This window comes from Gnatocerus cornutus, chromosome 1, assembly GCF_029298725.1.
Source record: "Gnatocerus cornutus isolate USDA-ARS CGAHR chromosome 1, icGnaCorn1.1, whole genome shotgun sequence".
In the NCBI taxonomy this organism is placed as follows: domain Eukaryota; kingdom Metazoa; phylum Arthropoda; class Insecta; order Coleoptera; family Tenebrionidae; genus Gnatocerus; species Gnatocerus cornutus.
Genome location: NC_142233.1, coordinates 15,321,738 through 15,339,342, shown reverse-complemented (window position 1 = coordinate 15,339,342; position 17,605 = coordinate 15,321,738). Strand labels below are relative to the sequence as shown.

General features: G+C 42.3%; 3 protein-coding genes across 4 annotated transcripts in view; 1 reads left to right on the top strand and 2 right to left on the bottom strand.

Annotated features, from left to right (window-relative positions):
* Positions 1 to 515: 515 nt before the first annotated feature.
* LOC148180483 (trafficking protein particle complex subunit 12) lies at positions 516 to 4,775 on the bottom strand. The gene is made up of 5 exons (XM_088029645.1): positions 4,369 to 4,775; positions 4,143 to 4,319; positions 1,534 to 2,207; positions 1,252 to 1,483; positions 516 to 1,206 (listed from the first exon to the last, which is right to left on the bottom strand). Exons 1-5 carry the CDS (start codon positions 4,663 to 4,665, stop codon positions 961 to 963), a joined length of 1,626 nt encoding a protein of 541 aa, XP_087885771.1. The 5' UTR covers positions 4,666 to 4,775; the 3' UTR covers positions 516 to 960.
* A 585-nt stretch (positions 4,776 to 5,360) lies between these two features.
* On the bottom strand, positions 5,361 to 12,441 carry LOC148180482 (transmembrane protein 245). 2 transcript variants are annotated; one of them, XM_088038769.1, is made up of 8 exons: positions 11,793 to 12,441; positions 11,516 to 11,744; positions 10,327 to 10,460; positions 9,588 to 10,280; positions 6,628 to 6,795; positions 6,207 to 6,578; positions 5,751 to 6,154; positions 5,361 to 5,705 (listed from the first exon to the last, which is right to left on the bottom strand). In XM_088038769.1, exons 1-8 carry the CDS (start codon positions 12,303 to 12,305, stop codon positions 5,519 to 5,521), a joined length of 2,700 nt encoding a protein of 899 aa, XP_087894895.1. In that variant the 5' UTR covers positions 12,306 to 12,441; the 3' UTR covers positions 5,361 to 5,518. The 2 variants fall into 2 exon arrangements, with proteins under 2 accessions (XP_087894895.1, XP_087894904.1); XM_088038778.1 differs by having other exon boundaries at positions 10,327 to 10,403.
* Positions 12,442 to 12,860: 419 nt separating this feature from the next.
* The window catches only part of LOC148180481 (cell growth regulator with RING finger domain protein 1-like), a 30,298-nt gene continuing 25,553 nt past the window's right edge, over positions 12,861 to 17,605 (top strand). Inside the window, exon 1 of the mRNA XM_088041318.1 lies at positions 12,861 to 13,096. Coding sequence (XP_087897444.1) covers positions 12,990 to 13,096 — 107 coding nt within the window. The 5' untranslated portion in view covers positions 12,861 to 12,989. The remainder of the gene's footprint in view (positions 13,097 to 17,605) is intronic.

Sequence of the window (17,605 nt, the reverse complement as noted above, 5' to 3'; positions counted from 1 at the left end):
AAGACAGTTTCTAGAGTAACCGAGTAAAAATAACTAGTAAATTAGGCAGTTCCTGGAGTAACCGTGTAAATAAGAGAGTTTCTGGGGTAACCAAGTAAAAATGACTCGTATATAAGAGAGTCTCTGGAGTAACCGTGTAAATTAGACAGTTTCTGGAGTAACCGTGTAAAAATTACTCACAAACAAGACAGTCCCTGGAGTAACCGTGTAAATAAGACAGTCCCTGGAGTAACCGTGTAAATAAGACAGTTTCTAGAGTAACCGAGTAAAAATAACTAGTAAATTAGGCAGTTCCTGGAGTAACCGTGTAAAACAAGGTGTCCTTGGTTCGATACGCACGGTTGGATTAATTGTAAAAGCGAAGTCGCCCCGCCGGATTGGGTGGTCGATTACTGACACTCCCTTAAAAAAGCGCAGTATCCTGAATATTTCGCGAGGAGGGAGCAGAGGAAATGGGAGTATATTAAGCTCTGGGAGAAGAAGTTTGAAAAGACGGAGTCCCTGGGTCACTGAACTCATTGTGTAAACATTTATTTAGTGTAATAAATAGTGACAAGTCTAACAAACTCTTGTAACAAATATGAAAACATTGCTTTGCTTCACACACGAATGGGACTAGTGAAAATGACTGAAAACGACGCGCGACCATTTCAAAAGTTAACTAAGGCCTTGACTTCGTAATTGGTTACACTGTGTCACCAACTAGAAGACATGGCTTGCTTGTTTCAGTTCTAATTCCCTAGGCAACTTGATCTAATACTGCAAAACTGACATCAAATCACTCGGTGCTTTTCTTTTTTTTTAGTTTTTTTTTTAACAATTGAACGCCTCTGCATTTTAAGGCACTTTTATCAAAGTTTTATCAAAGTTCTTTGGCCTTTCCGCGCCCCCAACCTTCGGACGACCACGTCCAATAAAAATTTCCCTAAATAAATTAACAAAATCACAGATTGCACTAAATTACCCATAAAGCTTCTCCAGAATCGTCGTAGGGGCGTCGGCCTGATACCTCGAAATCTGCTTCAAAAGCGCGAATTTCTTCATCCGCCCCTTCGACGACTCCATGTCGTACAAAGTGCACAAGTTCAAAAGTAAAGATTCGTGAAGGGCGTGCACTGGGTTCGTCTCAATTGCGGTTTCTAGGACTTTGATGGCCTCTTTGAGGCGGCCGCTGTAGAGCAAGCACACCCCCATGTTGTTCAAAATCTGCAACAACACACTTTAACACAGAAGAGGAGGAGGTGGTTTTACCATGACGTTGTTGGCCTCCAGTTGGCTGGCCTGCTGGAAGCAGATGTAGGCCTCGTCGAAGGAATTCTGCGCCACGGCGAGGAGCCCTCGATCCACGTACTCCCTCACGTCCATGACGTTGGCTTTCAGAGCCCGCGCCTCGTCGAAGCAGTGCTCGGCCCCACCGACGTCCCCCACTTGCAGGCGGAGGCGCCCCAGCGCCGACAGCAGCATGTGGCGGGCCGTTCCGTCCCTGCAAAAAGTCGGGAGTTGTGCTATGAAGCTTCGGAGGAAATGCTGTACCTGTGGGACAGCTCCTCCATGATGACCATCGCCAGCTCGTAGTCCTTCATCGCGAGGGCGCAGTTGACGATGGAATGCAGCACCCTCGTCTCCCGCGCCGTCCACAGCCGCTGGGAATCCGCCCTGTCCGTCTCCCCGATCTCCATCGGACTTCCATCCTCGCACAATCCCTGCTTCAAATTCTCCAGCATCTGCTTGATCGTCGCCTTCATGTTGTACAGCCTCGTCAGCGACTCCCTCGGCTTCCCGCAGTGCATCGGCAACTCGCTCAACAACAATCGGAATGAAAAGGACGCGATGGACCCCGGCCGCCCCCCGTACATCTCCGGATAAAACTGGTAAAAAACGTCCGGTTTGTCCAGCTGTCCGAACGGAGCGGCTTCCGATTGAGCAACTCCAAAGGCTTTGGTTTTGACCAGAAGAGCGATGCGGGTGAACCACAGTTGTAAGGAATGCGGCGAGTGTTTGCTGGGGTGGCCGGCGCGGCCGCGGCCCTGACCGTAGATGGTGAGGAGGCGGGCTGTGAGGTTGATGGCGGCGCGGTAGGAGCCGGCTTGGACGAGCTCGCGGAGACCGCGTTCGTCTTGGGTGACGTCGCTTTCGGTGAGGATGTTGCGCTGGGCGGCTTCCGCCTCGCCGAGGCAGAGGGTGACGGCTTCGGCGATGTTGTCGCCCTGGGGCAGAAGCGAGAATTATGAACACTGGAAATCATTTATCGCTTTAAGCGATGTAAACTGTAAATAAGACAGTTCCAGGAGTAACCGTAGAAATAAGACAGTTTTTGGAGTAACTGTGTAAAAAATAACTGGTAAATAAGACAGTTCTTAGAGTAACCATGGTAAGAATAACTCGTAAATAAGACAGTTCCTGGAGTAACTATGTAAATAAGACAATTCTGGAGTAAAGGTGTATAAAATTCCTAAATTAAGACAGTTGTTTCAGTAACCGTGTAAATAAGACAGTTCCTGGAAAAACCGTGTACGAAATAACTCGTAAATTAGACAGTTCCCGGAGTAACAATACAAATAAGACAGTTCCTAGAGTAACCGTGTGCAAAATAACTTGTAAATTAGACAGTCCCTGGAGTAACCGTGGTAAGAAAAACTCGTAAATAAGACAGTTCCTGAAGTAACCATGTAAATAAGACAGTACCTGGAGCAACCGAGTCAAGAATAACTCGTAAATAAGATATTCCCTGGAACAACCGTGTAAATAAGACAATTCCTGACGTAACAGTGTAAAAAATAACTCGTTAATTAAATAGTTGCAAGAGTAACCGTGTAAATAAGACAGTTTCTGAAGTAACCGTGTACAAAACAACTCGTAAATTAGACAGTTCCTGTAGTAACCATGGAAATTAGACAGTTCCTCGAGTAACCATGTGCAAAATAATTTGTAAATTAGACAGTACCTGGAGTAACCGTGGTAAGAATAACTCGTAAATAAGACAGTTCCTGGAGTAACTATATAAATAAGACAATTCTGGAGTAAAGGTCTATAAAATTCCTAAATTAAGACAGTTGTTTAAGTAACCGTGTAAATAAGACAGTTCCTGGAGTAACCGTGTACGAAATAACTCTTAAATTAAACAGTCCCTGGAGTAACCGTGTTAAGAATAACTCGTAAATAAGATAGTTCGTAAAGTAACCATGTAAATAAGACTACTCTTGGCGTAACGGTGTATAAAATAACTCGCAAATTAAGACATTTGCTGGAGTAACCGTGTAAATAAGACAGTTCCTGGAGAAACCGTGTACAAAACAACTCGTAAATTAGACAGTTCTTGAAGTAACCATGTAAATAAGACAGTTCCTGGGGTAACCGTGTAAAAATATTTCGTAAATAAACCAGTCCCTGGAGTAACGGTGTAAAAAAACGGAGTGCTCTTGGTTCGAAACGCACGCAACTGAATCAATTGAAAATAAGACAGTTCCTGGAGTAACCGTGTAAAACTAGGGTGCCCTTGGTTCGATACGCATGGTTAAATTAATTGTAAATAAGACAGTCGCTGCAGGAAGTGTGTAAAAATGTATGTGCCCTTGGTTTAAAACGCACGGTTCGATTAATTGTAAAAGGCAATCGCTGAAATAACCGTTTAAAAATAAGCCGCCCTTGCCTTGATAGACACGCGATTGGCTCATTTTGCAGTATTTTTGTCAGAAATCAATCGACCACGAAAGGTCAACGAATCAAAACACGAAAAATCAATAAATCAATTAAAGTGGGTGGAGTTGGGCCAAAATTAGGAAAATCCAATAATAGTTTTTATTTGTTTACTCCTCCAATGAAGCTTGCTTGAAAAACGTAAATAAATAAAAATAGTACAGTCACGAGCAAAAGATTTTGTCATATTACCCATAAGGTGTCGTTTGATTGGTCGTTTTTACACAAAAGAACCTATAAATGTCAATTTAATGACGTGGCTGTCCAACATTTTTTACTATCGACTGTACAAAATGACAATTTTCAATCTGTTCGGATGAAATTCATTGCCCGTAACTGAAGGATCGTACCGCAACAACAAAATCATCAAAATTTACAACTCAGATTGACAGACAGTGCTGCCAACAGAACTGTAAATGTCACAGCCTCCTTAAACCCCAACTTACTAGATCTTCCTCCAGCAGCACCCCAGGCATGGTAAGCAACTCCCGGTCCGGAAAATACGTCCCTGGGGCTGCCGTCGAACTCGCAATTAAACATTGACGTGTCCTTTCACTCGGAATCCAAGCGTCTCTCCTCCGGTCGGCCTCCGACCCCAAAGCCACGCGGGCATTGTACCCATCCTAAAAACTCCTCTTTTTAACGAAAATTCAAGTTAAAATTAACACCCACATCATTGTCTGGACTGATCTCCAACTTCGATATGATCCCACTTGTCCCAACGTTGTGGTTATTCCCGATGAGATCGAAAAACGACGTAGTTTGGTCTTTCGCTTGCGGTGGCGACTCGGCGAATATTCTACACACTTCGGGTTCGTTTTTGTTAGCACTTGTTGGATTGTCTTCTAGGTTTAGGTCGCTTATTTTAGTGGAAGCTTCGCTAAGTTCTTGGGAAAAATCGATGGTGGCTGGTTTTTCGTCGGGTTTTTCACCGAAATACTGACTGAGGTACGGCGTCGGGTCCGTCATTTTAACACTAAATGCTAGAAATAATAAATAAAAGTGCGGGGAGCATTGACACTCACGACATCAACAATCATTTAGAATGACAGGTAAATGACAATTGGCAGACGGGGGACGTCACTGCAGCGGGAACTTTTGAACTACACTTCTCTCCCTGCCGAAACTGGTTAAAAAAGAACTTTATTTACAATGAAAGTCTAAAGTTACTAGTAACCTAGTAACGGCCTTGGAGGCTAACTTTGCACCAATTTAGTTGCGTAAATTTCGACCTCAAACACCAAAAAAAGTAGGCTTAATGGATATTACGGTAGGCTTAACAGCGGCATTAATAAAACAAACAAAAAATTGACAATGCTTTGTTCCTCCAGCTCAAATTGGGTGTGTTTGGGCTAACTTGCGTATTTATTTTTGTTTATTTTCGATCTAATAATTAATTGCCTCTTTATTAGTAGTTCGAATGACGTCCCATTAGTAGTTCAATAGAGATACCCCAGTGTAATTAATTTTAATGAGTTTTAATATCAAAATAAGACTATTTCTTGAAGATACGTATCGTCATTAATTGTTTATCGGTCAATTTAAAGACGCAGACATATTCACATTTCGGTTTACGCGACAGAGATGCACCTTTCTCAGTGTGGTACTACTGCTTTTGACAAGATTGGTACTAATGGGCCCGCGGGAAAAACAAACCAAACAAGTTTAAACTGGTGATAAATTTTATTAAAAAAGGAAAAACGTGACTGATGATTAACAATAAATAAAAGGTAACACAACATTAAGTAACTTAATGCAAATCAAAGGCATCTTGACTTTGGACATCGCGTTAAAAAATTAGCAAAAGCTTCACCACCGCAGCCTACTTCTCCTGCAACTGCAACCGAAGATTGAGCGACTCCTCCGACGGCGACTCTTTGAAAAGACTTGAAGACAAATCCATCGCTACGTACAACCCGCATAACAGCAGTGGTCCAATGATGGCGCCTTCAACCCCCAAACAGAAGATTCCTCCAGCGATGGCCAACCCCGTCAGGTACGGATGACCCCTGAAACCACATTTGTCAACTTACACCCTTAAGAAACTCACGCACCCTTTAATCTCCTTGTAAATCGTCGTGTCAACAATCGACGTGGGTAAAAACTGGAACACTGCTATTAAAATCGCTTCGATCCCGCGGTCCTGAGCAAGCCACAAGTCTAAAACTGCAGGGAAACACGCCCAGTAGGTCCCCAGGAAAGGGACCGCGCCGAGGATGGTGGCGAACGCCGAGGGTAAATAAACGATTTTGACGCCGAATAAGTTATGGATGAACCACGTCCAGAGGCCGTAGAATGTCGCCATTTTGAAGGACGCGTTGAAGACGCCGTTGATGGCGCCTTCGAGAGCGTGGCCGAAGCGGCGCCCGCTGGTGGAGAAGTTCGTCAGGACTTCGACGGGTTTGTAGAGGTCGCCGCTGCAGCTCAAGAGGTAAAATAGCGTCGTCAGGAACACAATCTAGAAGAAGTGTTAGAAGGGGTGTCTTTGGTGGGTGGTAAAAGCGACTTACTCCATTGAGGATGAAGTTAAGAACGGCGGTCCCTCCACCGAGGATGACCGATAAGAACGCGCTGAAGGACCCCAGGACTAATCCGATGTTGCCTTTCACGATGGACCAGACGGACTCCAATAAAGACAGAAGAGTTCCCACGTTCTGCTTGGCGAAGTCCACGATCCCGCTCAAGTTAAACATCTCTGGAGATCTCTGGATGTCGCTAACGAAGTTCTCCCACGAGATTCTGACAGCGTCGGAGGTGACTTTCGGTCCGTTGGCGTCGTCCGCAGACATCCACGACTGGTAGATGCGGTCCCACAGCTCCAGGACTTGCTTTTCGAGTTTCTCAGATTTGGCCGACTCCACGTCCGCCATCATACCTTTAACCTTATTCAAATCTTAGAATTGAGAGTTGGAGGGAAAGGGCAGGACTCACAGCCTTTGAAATCCCTTCCCTGCCGTATTGGTAGGCGTTGTCCAAGATTGAGTCCACCGTGTCGTCCCAGGCGGGGGGTAAAAGTTGGCGCAACTCGGGGTTGTGGACGACCGTTTGGTTGATGACGTTTCCGGTGATTTGGACCATCATAATTGTCTCGGCGTAGATCTGCAAGGGGAGTGGGTAAGTGGACGTCCAGCCGCTAGACTGACTAGTAGTCGCGAGACCGCGAAAATGCCATTCGTGGGACTAAGAAACTGCCAGTCGCGAGACTAAAAAAGTGCACAACTGCCAGTCCTGAGACAGAAGCTGTGAAAATGCAAGCCACAAGACTAAAAAACTGCCAGCCGCAAGACTGTGAAAATGCCATCCGCGAAACTGAGAAATTGCGAAACTACAAGCCGCGAGACGGCAAAATTGGCATCAGAAAGACTAAGAAACTGCGAAACTGCCAGGCGCAAAACTGTGAAATTGCTATCCGCGACACTGAGAAACTGCAAAACTGCCAGGCAGAAAACTATGAAATTGTCATTCGCGCGACCGTGAAATTACCATCAGCAAGACTAAGAAACTACAAGCCGCGAGAATGTGAAATTGCCATCCGCGAGACTGAAAAATTGCCATCCGCGAGAATGAAAAACTGCCATCCGCGAGACTGAGAAATTGCCAAACTGCAAGCCGCGAGACTGCGAAATTGCCATCCGGGAGACTAAGAAATTCCGAAACTGCCAAGCGCAAGACTGTGAATTTGCTATCCGCGAGACTGCGAAATTGCCATCTGCGATACTGAGAAACTGTCATTTCCGAGACTGAGAAACTGCCATCCGCAAGACTGCGAAATTGCCATCCGGGAGACTGAAAAACTGTAAAACTGCAAATCGCGTGACTGTGAATTTACTATCCGCGAGACTGAAAAACTGCCATCTGCGATACTGAGAAACTGCCATCCGCGAGACAGCAAAACTGCCATCCGGGAGACTGTAAAATTGCAAATCGCGCGACTGCGAAATTGCCATCCGCGAGACTGAGAAATTGCCAAACTGCAAGCCGCGAGACTGCGAAATTGCCATCTGCGATACTGAGAAACTGTCATTTCTGAGGCGAGAAACTGCCATCCGCGAGACTGGGAAATTGCCATCCGGGAGACTGAAAAAGTGCCATCCGCGAGACTGGGAAAGTGCTATCCGGGAGACTGAAAAACTGCCATCCGCGAGACTGCGAAATTGCCATCTGCGATACTGAGAAACTGCCATTTTCGAGGCTGAGAAACTGCCATCTGCGAGACTGGAAAATTGCCATCCGGGAGACTAAAAAACTGTAAAACTGCAAATCGCGCGAATGCGAAAATGTCAACCGCGAGACTGAGAAATTGCCAAACTGCAAGCCGCGAGACTGCGAAATTGACATCCGGAAGACTAAGAAACTGCAAAACTGCCAAGCGCAAGACTGTGAATTTACTATCCGCGAGATTGCGAAATTGTCATCTGCGATACTAAGAAACTGCCATTTCCGAGACTGAAAAACTGCCATCCGCGAGACTGCGAAATTGACATCCGGAAGACTAAGAAACTGCAAAACTGCCAAGCGCAAGACTGTGAATTTACTATCCGCGAGACTGCGAAATTGTCATCTGCGATACTAAGAAACTGCCATTTCCGAGACAGCAAAACTGCCATCCGGGAGACTGTAAAACTGCAAATCGCGCGACTGCGAAATTGCCATCCGCGAGACTGAGAAATTGCCAAACTGCAAGCCGCGAGACTGCGAAATTGCCATCCGGGAGACTAAGAAACTGCAAAACTGCCAAGCGCAAGACTGTGAATTTGCTATCCGCGATACTGCGAAATTGCTATCTGGAAGACTGAGAAACTGTGAAACTGCAAGCCGCAAGATTTTTGGTGCCAGGCGCAAAAATGTGAAATTGCTCTTCGCGAGACTGAGAAACTGCCATCCGCAAGACAAAAAAAACTGCTAGCCGACAAATTGAGAAGCTGCCAGCCGGGAGACTGAGAAACTGCAGAACTGCCAGGCGCAAAAGTGTGAAATTGCTATCCGCAAGACTGCGAAATTGCCATCTGCGACACTGAGAAGCTGCGAAATTGCAAGCAGCGAGACTGTGAAATTGCCATCCGTGAAACTGAGAAACTGCCATCAGCAAGACTAAAAAACTGCTAGCCGGCAAATTGAGAAACTGCTAGCTGCGAGACTGAGAAACAGCGAAAATGCAAGCCGCAAGACGAAGAAACTGCCAGACGTGAGACTGCGAAATTGCCATCTGCGAGACTGCAAAATTGCCGTCTGCGACACTAAGAAGCTGCGAAACTGCAAGCCGCGAGAATGTGAAATTGCCATCCGGAAAATTGAGAAACGGCAAGCCGCAAGATTGCGAAATTGCCATCCGGGAGACTAAGAAACTGCGAAACTGCCAGGTGCAAAACTGTGAAATTGCTATCCGTGAGACTGCAAAATTGCGATCTACCAGACTAAGAAACTGCCATCCGCGAGACTGCAAAATTGCCATCCGTGAGACTGAGAAACTGCAAAACTGCCAGCCAGAAAACTATGAATTTGTCATCCGCGAAACTGTGAAATTGCCATTCGCGAGACTAAGAAACTGCCATTCGCGCGACCGTGAAATTGCCATCAGCAAGACTAAAAAACTGCCAGCCGCGAGATTGCCAAACTGCCATCCGCGAGACTGCGAAACTGCCATCCGCGAGACTGAGAAATTGCCAAACTGCAAGCCGCGAGACTGCGGGACTGAGATACTGCTAAACTTCTAGCCGCAAGACTGAAATTGGCATCCGCGAGACTGCGAAATTGCGATCCGCGAGGATGAGAAACTGCCAGCCAGGAAACTGAGAAGCTGCTAGCCGCAAGACGGTAAAATTGCCATCCGCGAGACTGAGAAAATGCTGAACAGTTAGCCGCGAGACTGCGAAATTGCCCCCCGTACTCACCTGAACAGCTATAAAAATGGAAGCACACGTCAAAAAGATGATAAGTCCGGATATGACGACACAGCTGGCGACGGTGTCGATGCTCTCCTTGACCGCCGTCCTCAGGAAATTATTGACTTTATGAACAATCCTATACAACCCTCTGATAGGCACAGGCACGAGAGCGTCGTGTCGTTCGTTGCACCACTCACTAACTCCATTGACTGCCTTCTCCAGTTTCTCGTACAGCCAACTCCACAGGCCAAAGTACTTCCCTGCGTGCTTTATACAATACAAAAGTATAGGGAGAGGTAGTAACGGCAGAAGGACAATATTCTTCCAAAACAACATCACAGCGCAGGCCCAGAGAACTGAGTACAAGTAAAACGTACTCTCGTACTTTTCAGTATCGATTAGACTTTGATTTGAGCCAAGGCTAGACCTCCTCTTGAGGTTAATCAGACTGGAGCGAGTCTTCATTTTAGCACCACTGGAAAACTGGGGTTGTGACAAAGACCGTTTCAATTCCTTAGGCTTTGATATCAAATGAATTCCTTTACTGGTAATAAGCAGGCTAGCGTTGCTCAACTCGGGCTCCGACCTCTTCTCCTCGAAGAGTTCCAAAGAGTACGGATCTTTGACTTTTGATTTGAGGGGGGCATCGCCCACGTCGTCGTGGAATTTGACTTTCGGGGAGTCCACCAAGTCTTGGCCCTGAAATGGGGAGGCGGTCAAAAGGTTGATTCGGAAGGGGGCTCACTTCAATGTGCTGCAGGAGCTTCTCGTCGGCGTCGGTGGAGTCAGTCGAGTGCTTGGTCTCGTCCTCCGTCTCGGTTTCTGAAGATTTGTCGTGGAAGGCAAGGGAAAGAGATTCGAGGAATGTTATAGGGTGACCTACAATATTCAGTGCTGAGGGCGAGAGAAGGTAGTTGCGGAAAAATCGAATTCGGTGCTTTAAGAGGCCCATTAAAGCATTGTTTTAAGAGACTCTAACCCTTTAACTGTTATAAACGTATATACGTTTTGACATTTTTCTCTTAAACTACAAAAGGTGAGAATTTGAAATTTTGGGAACAAAAATAAGCGAATAAAACAAATGGAATGACAATATTCACATATTCGTGACACTTCCGGCTACGCCGGAAGTAGTAGTCAACTTGCTTATTTAAAATGGAACACCCCATATATTATTGCATTTTCCGATTCTACATCCAAATTAAGACTGACTTTATGTTTAATGTGCTATTATTAAATGGACCACTTCAGAGATATCTTGATTTTTGAAAAAAATTGCACAACAGAAGTGAAATTTTCTTTCCGAGAAATAAAAATTAATTAACTTGTAAATTTAATGATGTCGCCAAAAAGTTCTTGTGTGCGTCACGGCCAAAAAGTGCCATTCTGGCCTCGGCCATTAACAAAAGGCTCGGCCAAAAAAGAAACACTTTTTGGCCTTGGTACACAAATAACTATTTTTTGTAATGAAAATTTAATTTTTTTGTTTAAATCGAGATATTTCAGGAATTTAGTTATAGCACATTATATAGAAAGTCATCTTCAATTTGCATATAGAATTCAAAAATGCTGTAAAATATAGGGTGTTCTATTTAAAATATGCAAGTTAACTGTCACTTCCGGCATAACCGGAAAAGTGACTCTATTTATTCGATTCGTCTTATCTGCTTACTTTTGTCCCCAAAATATCAAATTCTTATCATTTGCATTTCCTGAGAAAAATGGCAAAACGTACATATACGTTTACAGGGTTAAAGTACTGTTTTGTGAGTTGGTACTCCTGTCAATTGCTTGTCAAAACTGTAATAATGATCTACCTTTTCCCTAAAAGTGACTTCTACTGACGTAAGTGGCAGGGCTACCAACACCTTTTAAGTTGTAGTGTTGGTACCTCTCCCCCAAACAGTGCTACCAACTTATAAGGCCTCCTTTACCTTCCGCGTTGAGTTCATTGTGGACATCGTACACCTCGCTGACGAAGCCCCCGAAGAAGATGACCTGGAGGACAATGAAGGCCACCACTTGGAAGGACCCAAATTGGTGGGCCAAACAACAGGACATCAGCAGCCAAATCCCAATGGAGCTGTAGTGGAACTTAGTGTTGTTTTCAGGCCTCCAAAAGACGAAGATTAAAGAAATGTATCCGATGATAGTCACCACCACCTGGAAGTGCCCCCTTAGAGAAATTGGGGATGTTAAAAAGGGGCTTACCAAAGTCGTGCTGGCGTTTTCAATGCAGAAATCGAGCACCAGCCCCGTGTAAATGTAGGCTTTGTAAAAAACGCAGACTATGAGCTTCGGGGTGTAATTATACGTCAAAATCCCCACCGGCACAGCCACCCCAACCCCCACAATAAACTTCAGCTTCCGCACAATCAAATCCCCGATAAAATCCGACAAATCATTGATAATGTTAACAGGTAAAAGCACCACCCCTAAGACAATCGGCGTCCTGGAAACCTCCAACGTCTCGAACCACGCCTGGAATTTATCCCGCAGGGACCTCTTCAAAGGGTGCAGCACCGACCCCACCAACAGCGCCCATATCAGAGGCTTCACAAACGGCTCCAAGATCATGAAAAGCGCCCAGGAGGCCGCACAACACAGGAATAACAACAAAAGGGCCACGGCGTTGTAAAGGGCATGTTTGACGGGCTTGTCGTGGCCCTGCGGCAGCCCCCCAATTATGCCGAAGATGCTTTCTAGGGGCGAGCGGTGGTCCATTGCGATGAGCACATCGACACTATCGCGGGTGAATCATTTTTAATTTTAGAAGAGGAATGCGCCCTTTGACATGACAACAGTGGCCTTGACCCAAAACAGGTGAATTGGTAAACAGAGAGTGACAGCCACGCGTACCAACATCGAAAAAAACGAGCGTGAATTGTTGGTTGCCTATACAGGAACCTGTAATGTCGGTTTATTGCAGTTTTATTAATAAACGGTGTTATTTCAACCACTGGTGGTGGTATCAACCCTACGAAACATCCCCTGTCTGTGTGTTATTAGAAAAACTTTTGTAACTTTAGTGGCACCCACATTTGGGGAGTAACTATTCAAAATTCGCGCCGCTGCGTACAGGTACCTGTAATCGGCTGTTAATAAAAATAATCAATAAACGATAAAATTTTCTTTACAACCGACGTAGTTAGTGCTACTTATCATCCCGCGTTTGTTTGTAATAAGAAGGACGTTGATATAACATTGATTTCTTCACTTTTTGCGTTTTAATTCAAATTTTGCGCCGCCGCGCGTTTGACGTTTCCCAAATGTCAAATCTGACGTTTCCCTTGTCAAGCAGCGATGCAAAATAAAATTACCAGTAGGTGAAAGAAAACAGTCTGTTTCGCGCTGTCATGAGCTGAGTGTCTTTAGCGATGTTGTAATTGTCGTTCAGTGCACGAAGACATGGTGACAATGACTACTTTATTGGTGTCCGCGGCCGAACTGTCGAACATTTTTTCCGTAATCGCAGTGCTGTTGTGTTTTTGTGCGATGATTTTATTCATCACCAGGTCAGTAATTGCTTATTTTTATCCCATTTTATTGCGCGGTGCTGGATTGATCGTGTTTACTTGTTTACTAATTTAAGAGAAAATTCCGTCCTGCTGGGCGGAGTTTTCCGTTTAGGGCAAGGCTCCTGCCGCCCTGCGAGGACGAAAGTGCCACTTTTGCGGACGAGGCCGATAAAACTGTCACGGTAACCATGGTTACCATAGTAACCGCGGCTGTCTTGATTCCTACAAGGGCCACAGTTGCGCAACATCCAGCGAGTTTTTCAAAAATAGTAGGCGGAATGATGTGACATTAGTAAAACAATTGAAAACGAGTAGGTGCGTTTTTCCGTTGTAGTTCCAACGACGTCCTACTAGTAGTTCGTTAAGTTTAGGTGACACTTTTGCGGCCGAGGCCGATAAAACTGTCACAGTAACCGCGGCTGTCTTGATCCCTTGCAAGGGCCACAGTTACTCAACATCCAGCGAGTTTTTCAAAAATAGTAGGCCGGGACGAGTAGCTGCATCCGACGAGTCCGATAAAACTGTTACGGTAACCACGATTACCATAGTAATCGTGGCCATCTTGATTCCTTGCAAGGGCCACAGTTACACATTCAGCGAGGTTTTCAAAAATAGTAGGCGAAATGATGTGACATTAATAAAACAATTGAAAAGCAGTAGCTACATTTTTTCCGTTGTAGTTCCAACGACGCCCTACTAGTAGTTCGTTTGGTTTGGCCCGTTTCGCGAATCTTAGAAAACCGCGAATTTGAAAAGAATATTGACGCCACCACCAATGTCGCCTTTTCCTGCCGTGAATCGGTAATTGATTTCGGCTTAAAAAGCGTGTTTATATTCCGGTCTTTTCCGACTCGTGTGCTGGGAATTGTTAATAATCTCGGTTTTTAATAATTGGTGGCTAAATGCGAGTTTTATGTTTTTATTAGTCGTGGGTGGAAATATTCCATTCTGTGGGCCCTAGAAATTTCCGCGACCCTTTTACCTTTGCGTGCGCGGATCCAGGCAGTAAACTGAGTCATTTTATGACCTTTGTGGCATGCAAAGTGTGACTTACGTGTTTTTTGTTCTGCTTTGGTGAATACCGTTCTTTTGATCGAAGAATGATGGCTTATTATACGAAGAAGGTTGTTAACTCCGACACAATACGTCCCGTTTATCTTCCATCAATCCATCATTTTATATTCTTGCGTTTTTTTTATATGCGCATGGAACAATGCTGGAAATGAGTCATTCATTTACAACTTCTGAATGACTCTGCGGTCGTAATTTTTTGCGGTAATTGTTAATATGATTGTTGAGTCAGAGTAGATTTTGTAAATATTTGTGTGCTGGTAGAATTTTGTTGCTTGTGTGGTTAATTTATTAGAAGTAAGCGTTGGAAGTGAAGTGAAATATTGGGTCGTGTGGATAACATTTCAAATTATTATAATGAGTTGGATAGTAGATATGGAAATGATTATCGGAGGAAAGGAACCTTGAAACAGTTCGGTTTTTGGAGAGGAAAAGTTTGAGTTTTTAGACAGAATCAACACAAATAATGGTTCTAATTTGAATGTTTGTTGTGGCGAGACGAGAATGCGAAATTTTTGCGAGGAGTTAAATTGCGGTTTTTAATGAGCAAATTGGGATTTTTAGTTGAATTTAATAATGTGGTCTAGTGTGACAAGTTCCTACTGTATGTATAGAGCAAAAGCAGCTCCATTCTGGTAATTTAAACGGAACAGCAATGAAATTTGGAAAGATTACCATTTTAGATTGACCTTTTAAGTTCACCAAGTTACATAGCACAAAAGACACAAATTTTAGGATTTTTTCTTTTTTTGGACCCTAAAAAATTTGGAAAATTTTTCTTTTAGACTCTGTAATTCCGGTAGTTTAAATGCCTCAACGGTAAGATTTTTTTAGCCTCACTTTTTGGTTGCACTAAGAGTCAACTTAATAGAGCAAAAGGCACAAATTTTAGAAATTTTTGTACGAAAATTTCCAAAATTATTTAATTCGGCGTGTATTTTTACTATTTTACACGTTCAAGGCATGACATTTGGGCAAATTACAATTTTTGAGTTAATTTTTTACAGAACCAAATCTCAATTTTATAGAGAAAAATGGCACAAATTTTAGAATTTTTTTTCAGGATCTACAAAAATTTTGATTTTTTTTAACACAATTCTAGTAATTTAAACGGTACAGCAATGAAATTTAAAGAGAATATCATTTTAGATTGACTTTTAATTCCCGCCAAGTTGCAACTTCATAGCACAAAAGGCACAAATTTTAGAAATTTTTAATTTTAGAACGCAACAAAAATTTCAAAAGTGTCTAATTTCGCCGGGAATTTCACTAATTCAATCGCTGCAGGCATCAAATTTGGTAGGATTACTATTTTAGCTTGACTTCTTAACTGCCCCAAGTTTCAATTTCATAGAACAAAAGGTACAAATTTTATAAATTTTCATTTTCAGGAGGTACAAAAATTAATTTTTTTACACTTTGTAATTTTGACTGTTTAAATGGTACACCAAATAAATTTCCACAGAATACTATTTTAGCTTTACTTTTTATCTGCCCTAAGTTTCAGCTTTATAGAACAAAAGGCACAAATTTAAAAAAATATATTTTTAGGACGTATCAAAAATTTTTGAACATTTTCTATTTGGGTCTGAAATTTTACTAATTTAAATGCTACAAACTTGAAATTTGGTGGAATTACTATTCTAACTAGACTTTTTAATTGCCCTAAGTTTTATCTTCAAAGTACAAAAGGCACACTTTTTAATATTTTTTTTTCAGAACGCATAAAAATTTCGAAAATTTTCGAAGTGAGCCTGTAATTTTACTTATGTAAACGCTAATTGTATGATATCTGGACAGATTACTATTTTAGCTTCACTTGTTAGCTGCTCTAAGTATCAACTTCATGAAACAAAAGGCACAAATTTTAGAAATTTTCTTTTCAGGACGCACAAAAATTTCGAAAAATTTTCTTTTACACTCTGTAATTTTCTTAAGTTTGAATGGTACAGCAATGAGATTTGGACAGATTACTTACTTAATCTTAGCTCGACTTTTTAATTGCCCTAAGTTTCAGTTTTATCAACCAAAGGGACAAATTCTAGAATTTTTTATTTTCAGAACGCATTAAAAATTTCGAAAATTTTCTAATTTGGCCTGTAATTTCACTAATTTAAACGGTTTGAAATTTCGTGAGATTACTATTTCAGCTTCATTTTTTAACTGCCCCAAGTTGCAGCTTCGTGAAACAAAAAGGCACAAATTTTCGAAATTTTTCTTTTCAGGACGCACAAAAATTTCGAATTTATTTTTTACGCTCTGTAATTTTGGTGGTTTATATGCCATAGCAATGAAATTTAAACAGGTTACTATTTTAGCTTGACTTTCTAATTCCTCCAAGATTCAGTTTCATAGAACAAAAGGCACAAATTTAGAAATTTTTATTTTTAAGACGTTCCAAAAATTTCGAAAATTTTCTAATTCAGTCCGTAATTTCACTAATTTAAACGCTACAGACATGAAATTTGGTAGGATTACTAATTTAGCTTGACTTTTTAACTGTTTTAAGTTTCACCTTTAAAGTGCAAAAGGCACACTTTTTTGGATTTTTTTCTCAACAATTTCGAAAAATTTTCTTTTACACTCCGTAATTCCGGTAGTTTAAACGCCACAGTCATGAAATTTAGAGAGATTACTATCCTAGCTTCTTTTGTTAGCGGTACCAAGATTTAACTTGATAAAGCAAAAGGCACAAATTTTAGAAATTTTCATTTCAGAACGTATCAAAAATTTCGAATTTTTTTGAATTGGGCCTATAATTTCACTAGTTTACACGCTACAGGTATGAAATTTGGACAGATTACTGTTTTAGCTTGACTTTTTATGTGGCCCCAATTTCAACTTAATATAACTAAAGGCACAAATTTTAGAATTTTTTTTTCAGGACGCACAAAAGTTACTTGACGTTTTAAGACCAAACAAAAATTTACAAAAATTTTTCCTATAAATTATTGTGGAAGTTAATAATTTTTTTATTTTAACAGTTTTTCATCACAAAAATTTCGTACATTTAGCTTCCTGATACCAATTTCGCAATACTTTACCTTCCAGGGTCAACCAAAGTTGACCCTCAATATGAATCAAGTTGTGGTAGGATCCATTCGTGTACGTGTACAAAGCCAAATTTTCGATTCCGGATATTTAATTTCTTCATTTTTTACAAATACATATGTATTCGTTTTAGGCACGCACGAAAAGCAAATTCAATACAAAGTTTTATCCACAATATTGAAGTCTGAATTTTTGTGCGACTGTACAAACAAATTGGCAAGGTGCCAACGAGTTGTAATTGCAATAATTGAAATATTTATTTACCTTGTACAGAAAAATTAAAATGGCAACAGTAAATAGGTCGACGATTAGTTGCAGAGAATGTGTTGGATTTCGCAATGTTTGCCTTGCTACTCTCTAAAGATTTATTACAATGAATCTAAC